At 36.0% G+C, this 12,553-nt stretch overlaps 1 protein-coding gene across 1 annotated transcript in view; it reads left to right on the forward strand.

Annotated features, from left to right (window-relative positions):
- Nucleotides 1-12,553, forward strand: part of WBP4 (WW domain binding protein 4) — a 20,213-nt gene that overhangs the window by 6,009 nt on the left and 1,651 nt on the right. Inside the window, exons 5-9 of the mRNA XM_011369736.2 lie at nucleotides 1,854-2,024; nucleotides 4,162-4,208; nucleotides 4,669-4,744; nucleotides 6,332-6,525; nucleotides 9,171-9,334. Coding sequence (XP_011368038.1) covers nucleotides 1,854-2,024; nucleotides 4,162-4,208; nucleotides 4,669-4,744; nucleotides 6,332-6,525; nucleotides 9,171-9,334 — 652 coding nt within the window. The remainder of the gene's footprint in view (nucleotides 1-1,853; nucleotides 2,025-4,161; nucleotides 4,209-4,668; nucleotides 4,745-6,331; nucleotides 6,526-9,170; nucleotides 9,335-12,553) is intronic.

Consider the following 12,553-nt stretch of genomic DNA (forward strand, 5'->3'; position numbering starts at 1 on the left):
ATTTCATTAAGTTCCCCTTCAAGCAAATTTTAGCATTTTATATTTAAATGGATTTTTCCTATTAAATATTTTTTATGACCTTGTTTTCCTGAATAGGATATATATTCTTTTAGAAGGTACAACAATGCAGTACAAAGAAAAGAGTTTTTAAAAAACTGCTTTTAAGATTTCTACAGATACCTTTACATTTTTTTAAATAAAATACGCATTGTATGCTGTGATCTGTTTAGAGATTTTTTTTCCCCCTCAGTGATATGATAAATACATCTTTTCTTTAAAACAATTAAGGATATACATCATTTTTAGTGGCTATGGAGTGGTTAGGAGCACATGTTTGGAGTCAACCAGAATCGCATCTTGCTAGCTGTACGACTTTCGATTTTTCCTAAAATTAAGTCATATAATGGTATAAATTCCTTTTTACAATGACCACTTTTGTAACAAATGTTTTAAAAAGAGTATAAAACATAATAAAAAGGGAACAGGATTAAGAAGTACAAATTGGCAGTTATAAAATCGTCATGGAGATGTAAAGTATAGCATAGGAAATATAATCAAAAACATTGTAATAACTGTGTGATGTCAAATGAGTACCAGGTTTATCTGAGTAATCACTTCATAAGTTATATATATGTCTAATCACTCTGTTGTACACCTGAAACTAATATAATATTGTATATCAACTAATTTGAAAAGTAAATTATTTTTTTAAATGCCATAAAAATGCCAAAATTTATTTAACTAATTTCTTCCAGGTTATCATTTAGGTTGCTAAGAGTTTTTCGCTGTTAGAATGCTACAGTGAGCATCATTATGTATGCATATTTTTATCTCTTTAGGTTCAATTTTTAGAATGAGATCGCAGAATTAAAGTCTGAATATATTTTATATATTGATAGTTAATACCAAGCTATCTCCAGAAATGTCTCCAAAGATACACACTTTTGCTAGAAATAAAATCAATTTATTAACTGGTGCTGGGAATAACTGGCTAATAATCCTTTGGTGGAAAAAGTAAAGCCCTAAAAACTACCCATTTTTTCACACCCATGAATCAAACTGACTAACACTGGATTTGTCATTCTTTTCAGTACTTATTGATCTAATGCAAAAAAAATTATTTGCATTTCTTCGAATATCAGTGAAAGTAAATGTTAATTTTCTGAATTACCTTTGTACTTTTTGCCCATTTTTGTTACAATGTTAGATTTGTAAGGGATCTTTGTTAGGAACATTAATCCTGTTATTTGTTGTAAATATTTGTCATTTGTTTTTCTTGTATATATATTTTTCATTTTTATTTTCGCTATATGGAATATTTGAATTTTTACGTAGTCAAATTTAATATCTTACGTTGTATTTTTGTAAATATCTTCAATCTGGAATTTATATTGGTGTAAAAACATGGAAGAGACCGGGGCGTGGGAAATAGCTTTACTTTTTTCCAGGTAATTAACCAGTTAGTCCAACATCCTTTATTAAATGATCTCTTTTTTTGTCTACTAAGAAGCACTAGGAATCTACAGTTGGAGCTCTTTCTGTACTGTTCAGTTTCAATCATATCTTTGCTATTCCTGGACCAGTTTTACATTGTTAGTCTTTTTTACAATAGTTTTAGAATGAGTTTTAATACCCAGTAGGATTAGATTCCCCTTGTCACTTTTTTAAAATTCTCCTAGACATTTGTGCATGTTTAGTTTTACAAATGAGCTTTACAATAACGTGTCACATTCCCAAAAGAATCTTGTCACACTTTTGCTTTGGAATAACGTTATTAATGTTTTATTCCCGGGGTGGGGGTGGGGGGCGGGATTTAGATTGTCTGCTTTACCCTTCTCTCATCTTTTCTGTAGAAATTACAGAGCCAGCCACATCACCAGTAACCAGCACTGTCCCACCCACACCCACCTCTGGATCAAATCAGAAAGAAAAGAAGAAGAAGAAAAAAGACCCTTCAAAAGGCAGATGGGTAGAAGGCATAACCTCTGAGGGTTACCATTACTATTATGATCTCATCACAGGAGGTAAGTCAATTAGGCAGAAAACTGTAGAGAATGATAACTATTTTGTCTTTGGACTTTCAGTTAATATTGGAATATTTAAACAGTGGAAGAGTATATCTTTACATTTTTGCCACAATGGTAAAAAAATTATATGCCCTTTAAAACGGTGCCCTTCACATAGTGACTCAGTGTCATACTTAGTTAAAGCCTTAATAGTGGGTTCCTTACAAATAAACTAAAGCTTTGTATTTTCTCATTAAAATCTTCACAATTATGAACGACATGTAAATAAAGCATTTTACATGGAATGAAGGCATTTCAGATCCACTTCACAAATTGCAGGGGTTCTTGAAATAAAATATTCTGTGGAAAAGATTTTCTGTTCAAAAGCAGATTGGAAACCATGATTTCTTTTCTGTGTAGCTGTCTTGATTGACCTAGTAAAGTACCCCCCTTCCTATTAATGTTTTGGATATTAATTCCCAAGAAAATACACAATGGTGTTTCTTAGTAAGAATATCAAAAACATCTTATTTTCCTTCACTAAATGTATTTGGGATTTTCCATATAAATTCTGAGATAAATAAATGCATTTATTATACATTTATGTAGCATCCTACTCTCCAGAAATAGAAAATTTAGTATCAGAAATAACTATATACAAGGAGGAATTTTAAAGAGCTATAATATAATAGAGATGTAATTAAAATTATATGGGAACTCAAAATAGTGAGGAATTAACTGTGATTATGCGGATCTAAGAGATTATCACAGAAAGTACTTTTGAGCTGATCTGTAAGTTAAAATGAAGACATCAGGAATGATGGCATTTTACCATTTGTATTCCTAGCACCTAACACAATGCCTGGTATGGCGCAGACACTCCGTAGGTATTTCTATTGAAAAGGACTGCAGTGGGTTGTTTTGAGGGTGCAGCAAGCATTCCAGACAGGTAGAACAGTATGACCCAAAAAAAGCTTCGAAATTTTGGGAAATAGGCATCTGGTGGAAGTAAAGCCTGAGGTTCTCTGAAGATGACATGGGAGAAGAAAGGCTGGGAAGATGGATTGGGACCATATCACGGAGGGCTGGGAGAATAGGCGACGGTGCAACCTACTGAGATATGAAATGTAGAAACAGTAAGTTTTAGTGAGACAGCGATGAATTCAGTTTTGGGTAGGTTGAGGTTGAGACACCTATAGACCATTCATGTGGCAATTTTCAATAGGTAATTGATGGTTAGAGTTGGGAATTGGGGAGATAAATTGAGTCTGGGAATGTAAATAATATGTTAACTTTCAGGAGTATGTGAGATCACAAAGAAAAAGAGAACAAGAAGTAACATGAGTGAGAAGTACATATATTAAAGGAATGGAAAAAAGAAAAGCCAAAAAAAAGTTAAGAATGGTCAAGAAGGCAGGAAATGAGATCAGAGAGTTAATCATGAAGAAAACCTTGGGGTCCAAGTGTTATTGTAATTATTATGATCTTTAGAACCACAGTCAGTTTCAGACTACATAGAAATAGTAATAATCACTGAGTTTGCACTGAGCTTTCAGTGAAGTGCATGTAATGGTTTACAGTGAACCATATATGATTATATGCTAGAGATTATAATTATGTCATCTTCAATTTTACATAGAAACTATTTATGTCTTCCTTCTAGTGCTACTGCTTGTTTCTTTTGTTCACTAGCCTACTTTCTCAGCAACACTTGATTTTAATTCCTGCATACTTTTATCTTATTCTTCCCTTGAGTCATTCATTCCATCTCTCCTCTCCCCCAGCCCCCCACCCCGCCCCCGCATCGAGATGTCAAAAGGCTATCTCATTCCTTCCAAATTTATCAAGCCTGCATTCCGTGAAGTCTTTAAGAGAGGCCCTATCTGGCTCTAATAATTCCTCTGGAAGTACCAGTAACTTCTAATCCTTTATTCTGTCCTTCCTTCTCTTAGGTAGCAGTCGTGTATTCTTGTGTGCAGTACTCCTGGGATGTATGTTGGTCCTTTTTATTTTTCAATTACTTTATAACTAGAGACCTGTAATGTTCAGTACACACTGAATACCTTGTAAATTTTTGCCAAATTAAATTTTTTGGAGAGTTGTTTTTCTTTTTTAAACAAAAATATTTTATAAATGCAATATATTTTGCTTTAAGCATCTCAGTGGGAGAAACCTGAAGGATTTCAAGGAAACTTAAAAAAGGTAACTGAAGTACATTAATAGTGTCTTTGCTTCTGTCTTTAAAATGATTGGCTCCTGGGATTTTTATAGAGTATTATTAAGCAAATTTGCTTCCAAATAAGCCCCTACCCACCACCAACAGATACTTTGTTCCTGTCTTCCTATAATCCTTTTATTAGAAGGCTGGGTGGAGCTTGAAAGTGGTTTCTACCCAAAACTCCATGCAGGGCAAATATTATTAGTTGTCATTCACATGTCCCTGTCCATCTGAGAATTATTCCTGGCTTTCAGAAGTGAGACATTCTCCCCAAGAGCTGGCCTGTGATTAACACAAACTAAGCTTCCTGGGCCATGAGCGGTACCACCCGTCCTAACTCTCAGGTATAAGAGGAAGGGAAAGGGTCCCTAATGCTGACTTAGTTACCTAATACATAACCTCATCGTTATCTGCAGTTTATGCTTGTTTTTTCCTCCCCTTTAGACAGCAGCAAAGGCCATTTGGGTAGAAGGTTTAAGTGAAGACGGCTATACCTATTATTATAATACAGAAACAGGAGGTAGGTCCTTTGATTAACTATCTAAAATTGTACCTGAAACTGCTTATTAGCCTGCTGATGAATCACCTGACCTAGAGAATTTTAGTACATATAGTACCTATAAAGAGTCCTTTTTGCTTTCTCTACTATTACTGATTTTTATCATGATTATTTTAGAAATACATTCATTACCTTAGAAGGTACCTTGGAAGGCACCTAGTTCAACTTGTCGTTTCTTTCTTGAAAAAAACAAAACCGATGCTATTTTAGCAGTGGCTGAGATCGTCAAATTTTCACTTTTACTAATTTCATAATGTTTTAGTTACATAAATATTTATAAAACATGCATAATTATTGTTACCTAATTGTCTGTTTTTCAGATTAAGATTTTATCTAATTTAATTTCATAAAACTGGTTTTAAGGTATTTGTACTTGGTTTCTTCTGCAGTGAAACCAAAATAACTATAGTTCTGGTGTAACTTTAGCGGGATATTTTTTGCTGTTGCATTTTTTAATTCCTGCTACCCAAAGCCCCCCACATGGCATTACATTTTTTTAGGCGGAAAAAGCCCTTTTAACCTCTAGGTAGATACCTTGTTTTCCCAATGATAGCAGTGGCCATCTTAGTTATATTGAGGTACTGAATCCTAGAGATTGAGTTAATATATAATGTAGCTCTAGAGTTAGATCTGAGCTCAGTGCACAGCTTCCTTCCTTACCTACATGATTGTGGGCAAGTCACTGAGCCTGTAGTTGTTCTTCAGTAAAATAGAGACGATCATGTACTCAGGGGGCCGTGAGAGTCAGGTGTCTACGAAGTTCTCAGAACAGTGCCTGGTACATATTAGACGCTTAACAAATTATTTATTTCCTGAGAATTTTTTTGTGTGAGACAGACAAGGAAAAGTAGTGTTTTTCATTAGTACTGGCAAGTATCCTATATTAATAAGGGACTGTACATACTGATTGGTCCTCAATAGTTTCAGTTTATGTCTAGACCACTGTAATTGTTAATAGAGCCCCTTTCACTCTAAACACTGTTCCAGTTGGACAATACCTATTAGAGTCTCTTTCTCTTTTATTAAACTAAAAATAGATAATAACTGAAAGATAATTAGAAATGCCATCATTTCACTAAAAGCCCAATAAACCACTGGGTGGCAGTAGAGTTCAAGCAAGATTTTTTTTTTTCTAACTAAAAATGACATATTCGTTCACATTTTTACAGTATGATTTCATTGTATGAGGATCCCAGGAAATTTTTGTGCTAAATAAACCCCAGGAAATCTGATGTGTACTCACTATTACATATATTTCCTAAAATTGGTGTCAGTTAAATCATGAGAGTCCTTAAAAAATATTGCCCAGTTCTTAGGTCTCTTTCCATCGGGGCTGTAATTGATACATCTAGTGAATTCAGAGTGTTTGAAATCAATTTCTGAAAGATACAAGAGCTTACAGAAGTTTTATTATCTTCTTTATCAAGGATGGTATGAAATAGATGCACTGTTGTCATTTCACATAAGTGACAGGAAGCATTCTATTGGGAATTACTTCTGAATTGAATTGGTAACCAAATAACATGACTATTAAAATGTGTCGAATAGAATCCAGATGGGAAAAACCTGATGATTTCATTCCACACACTGGCGATCTGAGTTCTAGTAAAGTCAATGAAAAGGCACTTGGCACCGTAGAAGAGTCCAAATCATCAGATTCGCATAGCGGCTCTGATGGGGAACAGAAAGCAGAAAAAGGAGAGGTCTCCACACAAACACCAAAGCTAAAAATAAAGTTTAAGGTAGGTTCTTGACTTACTCGTTACAAAAGTTTATCAATTTATAAAAAACTATACAGACTTCAGTTTTCTGGTAGAAGATAGACATAAAACCAAGACATATATTTTGGCAACTGGATAAATAGATATACCATTTATTGATATCTATTTGGTAGCAAGACAGTAAATTCATTTTTAGACCTGAGTTTGAGATACCTTGTAACATTTAGAAAGCTATCTGAACATGCCAGTCAGAATGTCTAGGCTGCAGATGCTAATTTGAGTATCATCAGCTTTCTGGTAGTAATTTAAATCTCAGAATGGGTGTGGGAACCTAGGAAAATGACCTTGGAGAACATTAGACATTTAAGTAGCAGACAGAAAGAGGAGGCCACAAGGTAGAATGAGGAAAGAGTGATTAGAAAGGTGTACAAAGAAGCAGAAGAGTTTAATATTCCAGAAGCCAAAGGAATGGCATTAGGATTAATTAGGCCTAGAAAAAGAAAAACGTCCATTGAATATTTCAGTAATGAGGTCCCCAGTGCCTTTCTAGCAGTTTAACCAGGATATTGGGTGGCAGAACTCAGATTACAGGGGAATGAAAAGTGGCTCAGTATGTGGTATATGTGTTTGGATATGAAATGAAGGTAGAAATTAGATGGTAGGATGGTGGCCACCTATTGACTCTTAACCATGGGAGATTTGTGGTGGTATTTCCTTTGAGAGGGCCCCAAAGGAGGTAGAAAAGCAATACCAACAAGGGTAGGTAGATAGGTTGGTCTTGAACAAGGAATAAATTCATTTTCTGTAAGGTTTCCATTTTCTATAAGAAGGTATGACTACAGACGAGTTGGCGTCAGGGAAGAAATTGAAAGTCATGCCTTTTAGCCTCAGTGTACTCATTCACGAAGAAATCAAAATTGCTTGCTGAGATTGAGGAGCTTTGGGGGTCTTGATGATATTGGTGAATTGAAATCGTCACTGAACTGGGGTGGAAGTGGAAATGAGCCAAGAGGATTGGCAGGTGCTGCTGAGGGCCCAGCCGTGGTGTGAAAATAAAAACAGATGCTTATGTAGTATTGCTAGTCCTGCTTTTGTGACCTTTCCAGGAACACTCAGGAGCCCAGGTGCCAAAGCATACAGGACACACAGCGTTGATCCATGGTTGAGATCGCTGGCCTGCGCGGCGAAGGGATGTCAGGGATGCTGGAGAGAGGCTACTTTGAGGCCACAGCTAGGATCTTGTCACTGCCTGGATTTTCTGTACCTTCAGCATAAGTCTTAGTGGAACTGAGGGTGAGGGACGTATCCAGCTTGTGGAGGAGCAGCAGCAAAGATCTTCTAGTAGTAACCATCTCACAGTGTCAAGTTTAGGTAACCCAGCATCCATCCTGGGACAGATAGTAATTTTAAGCAAACAAAATACTACAAAATACAGATAAGCAAGGACAAATTATCTGTAATCCTAGCATACGTAACTTTAGGTAACTAAACACAGGCAGACCTTGTTTTATTGTGCTTTGCTCTCTTGCGCTTCACAGATGGTTTGTATTTTAAAACTTGAAGATCCACCCACCCCCCACCCACCCACCCACCCACCCAACAGTGGTCTGGAACTGAACCTGCAGTACCTCCGAGTCTGCCTTTATAGTGAAGACCAGACTCGCTGGCTTGGAAGCTCACAGAACTGAAGCTAGGGGATTTTTAAGCTCTAGGATGACAACGAGTTTGAATAGAGAGAACATGGTGCCAGAGTTGCCACATTCATTGTGAATGTGGAGTCGTGGCCAGAGGTCATTAGATCATAGAAGGAGGAGTAGAAGAGAACTGTATAGAAAGTGGTGGTAGGAGCCTCACAGGAGAAGGCATTTATTGCACGAAGGTCAAAGTAAAAAACTACGATGACCTTAGTAAACATGTTTTATTTTTTAAAGAAGTGACGGCCTGGCAGCAGTCGAGACCTGCGAGAAAGCGGCTGCTGCCTCCTAGTCCTGCGATGCCAGCCGCGCAAGGGAATGAGTTAAAACTCATGCGGAGGATGGCAAACAAACCGTGTCCCGGGGCCGCCACCCACGGCTGTGAAGTTGGCGAAGAGGCAGAAATCTAGTGCATGGTCCACTTGCTAAACTGGGTCACAGGGCTCGTTATCCCAGAAGAGGGGTGCCATAAAAGCACCAGCACTAGCCAGGGACTCCTGTGGGAGCTTCGACCTCCAGGGTGTGTCTTTCTCGTTTCATGTAGCTATCCGTTGTACAGGCCACTAACATTCTGGTGATGTCCTCAATGTGAAGATGGCTTTCAGTTAAGACTAATAGGTTGAGGAAGTTGTTTAGATAAAGGGTTCAGAAGGGTCCAATGACGTGGCATTAAATTCAAAAGGAGCACAGTACAAAGGAAGGTCACCACTGGATATGTAAGTAAGGAGAGAAAGCAGCCAAGAGAAGAATTGTAGAACGTTATTTTAAAAAGCAGCCTTGACCATGGTATGTTAACGTTTAGGGGTAATGAAAAACCTAATCAGGCAATGAAATTTTTTTAATATACATTTGTTGTGTTATGTGCACATTTAAACTAGTGAGTTAATGTATCGTTATTTATAAATCAATGAGACTATGTTAAATTTTATTTCTGTCTTGGTAGTGTGTTATTTCTTTACTTTGAATTTTCAGGAAAAAAATAAAAATAGTGTTAAAGGAACTGAACCAGAAAAACAGAAAGAAAAAAATATCCAAGAAGAGAATTCATCAGGTCCAAAGGAAGAAAAATCCAAAGCTCATAAAAAATCAAACCCCTATGGAGAATGGCAAGAAATTAAACAGGAGGTCGAGTCTCAGTAAGTACCCGCAGCGCAATCCCGCTGTTGTGACAAGTGTTTTATACCCCGGCACGTCCGTATATTGCAGTGACTACTTGGAAGGATAAGGTGCTCACTAAAAGCGTAGCTCATTTCTTTTATTTCCAGAGTGGTTTTATTTTTTTCTAAGATTTTAAAATATGAGTTAATGATTATTTTTTAAAAGTAAGCTAATTATTCTTTTCATTCGTACTTAAACGTGACTTTTCTGTTGACCACACATGTACACACTAACTCGCATTTTGTGCCCATGACATTCTCACACTCACCGTCATTGTTGTATCAGAAATGAATATCTGCATGGTCAATAACGCTGCGTATGATACATCTAAAGGCAAGAAGAAAGCTCTTGTTACTGTCTCGAAAATGGCTTATGACCCTTACCAAGGTTTTTAAGCCAGTTTCAAAAATCAGAGCAGTTTTATCAATTAAACAAGGTCATGGGGAGACGTTACCTGCTTTATATTATTAATTAGCTTGTGTGTTCAAATCTGTTATTGTCTTAGGAGGATTTACACAAACAGGAAGATGCCAGCTTCACAAATCAGTGTTTCTTAAATGCTTAAAAAATATTTAGGTGGGGGAAAAATGTATTTACATGAGTTAAGCAGTTATTCTCTAAAACATCAATGTTTTGAAATGGTAAGGTAAGATGACTACTCTGTCGATACTTTTTTTCAATTTATTTATGGTGACATTGGTTAATGAAATCCAATAAGTTTCAGCTGTATACTTTAAGGCATATATATTTACACTGTGTGTTCACCTCCCACAGTTAGATTTCTTTCTGTCACCACATATTTGACCCCCTTTACCCCGTCTACCCCCCCCCTTCCCCTCACCCTCTACTCTCTGGTAACCACTAGTCTATAGTCCATGTCCATGAGTCCTGGTTGTTTGTCCTGTTCATTTTCAATACTTATATAATGAAAGTATTTATTGTTAAAACTAAACTTTAAAGAATAGTTCACTTTGTTCACAAGAGAGTATTGCAAGTTTTGGACAGCTTTATGCACTGTTCTAATTAGAATTGATTCCCTAAGGATAGCACACTGTAAAATAGCTTAGAACTGCTATTAAAATATTACTATTATTATGGAATGTTCAATGTTACTTAACGAAATATTAGGAAATATGTATGTAATGTGACATGGTGCCAGGCACTGTGATAATTATTTTGACGATATACATTGAAGTTTTAGAAATAATAAGACATTACTTCAGCCCTGATTTCTTAAGTGCCTTACAATAGGAAAGTGGTCCTACTATACCAATATCTCCTTTACTTCAAAGTTGAGATTTTTCAAATATTGATTATTATTTTCCCTTATAAAGCCATTCTCGTTAAATTTTAACCACTCAGCCAGTTTAGTATGTGATGGATTGCGTCTGACTTCCTAAGTAGATTAGCCTAATTTCTTAAGGGCTTTTTCCTCTAAAAATAACTTATATAGGTTCATTATTGAAAATTTTTGAAAATGAAGAAAAGCACAATAACTCATTCAGTTACCCAGCGGTAATACTAACATTTTAAAGTATTTTCCCCAATTTTCACCTTTTTTCCTACTTAGCATTATATTATCAATATTCTATTTTAACTTTTATTTTTAATTGCTATGTAATGTTTAATCATTTACACGTGCATTGATTTTACTCAGTCATTCATTCCTTTTCTATTCACATTTAGGCTGTTTCTGCACTTTCTGTTTGCGTAATAACTCATCAGGGATGTCAGTCCTCGGTTTTCTTCGCTCGCATTGTCCCGAGCGGGCTTTGCTATCAGGGTCACACTGGCTTCTGTAACGAGTTTGGGAGCTTTCCCTTCCACTGGTTTCTGGAGGGGAACTGACGTTAATTCTTTAACTGGTCGGTAGACTTCACCAGTGCAGCCGTCTGGTCCGGGGCTTTTACGTGCTGGGAGGTTTTTGACTACCGGTTCAGTATCCTTAGTTGTTACTGGTATGTTCAGATTTTCTGTTTCATCATGACTCGGTTTTGGTAGGTTGTCTGTTTCTAGGAATGTTTTTACTTTTTCTAGGTTATCCAATTTGTTGGCATAGTAGTCTTTTATTATTTGTATTTCTGTGGTATCAGTTGTAATGTCTCCTCTTTCATTTCTGATTTTGAGTCTTTTTTTCCTAGTGTAGCTAAAGGTTTGTCAGTTTTTTCTTTCAGTAAATTAGCTCTTTAGTTTTTTTATCTTTTCTATTGTTCTTTCAGTCTCTTTTATTGATTTCTGCTCTGATCTTTATTATTTCCTTCCTTATGATAACTTTGGGCTTTGTTCTTTTTCTAGTTAGGTGTAAAGTTAGGTTGCTTGAGATCTTTTTTAAATGCCAATAAACTTCTCTTTTAGAACCGCTTTTACAGCATCCTGTAGGTTTTGATATATTGCATTTCCATTTTCATTTTTTTCATTCAGTCTTTTGATTTTCATCTGGTTTTCTCTTTAAACCATTAATTGTTCAGAAGTGTGTTAATTTCCACTTATTTATGAAATTTCCAGCTTTCCTCCTATTACTGATTTCTACTTTCTTACCATTATGTTTAGAAAAGATACTTAGTGTGATTTCAATCTTCTTAAATTTGCTTTGTGACATATCATATGATAGGTCTGTCATATCAGTCTATCCTAGAGAATGTTCCGTGTGTGCTGAACAATGTATGTTCTGCTTTTGGGTGGAATGTTCTGTATATATCTGTTAGGACCATTTAATATTCAGTACGTCCCAAGTGCAAAGTTTCTTTGTTGATTTTCTATTGGATGATCTGTCCAGTGTCGAAAGTGGTTTATTGAAGTCCCCTACTATTATTGTATTGTCTATTTCTCCTTTTGGATCTGTAATATTTTCTTAAAATATTTAGGTGCTCTGATGTTGGGTTCATACATATTTACATTTGTTATATCGTCTTTATGACCCCTTCATCATTATATAATGACCTTTGTATCTTGTTTCTTGGTCTGTTTTGTGTGATGTAAGCATAGTTACCTCTGCTCTCTTTTGGTTTCCACGTGTGTGAAATGTCCTTTTCCATCCCTTCACTTTGAGCCTATGTGTGTCCTTAAATCTGAAGTGAGTCTCTTGTATAGGCAGCATATAACTGGTTCTTATTTTTTTATCCATCCAGTCACTCTGTGCCTTTTGATTGGAGAATTCAGTCTGTTTGCATTTAGAATAATCTACATAAGGACTTACT

Source organism: Pteropus vampyrus, unplaced genomic scaffold (assembly GCF_000151845.1).
Source record: "Pteropus vampyrus isolate Shadow unplaced genomic scaffold, Pvam_2.0 Scaffold154, whole genome shotgun sequence".
Taxonomy (NCBI): domain Eukaryota; kingdom Metazoa; phylum Chordata; class Mammalia; order Chiroptera; family Pteropodidae; genus Pteropus; species Pteropus vampyrus.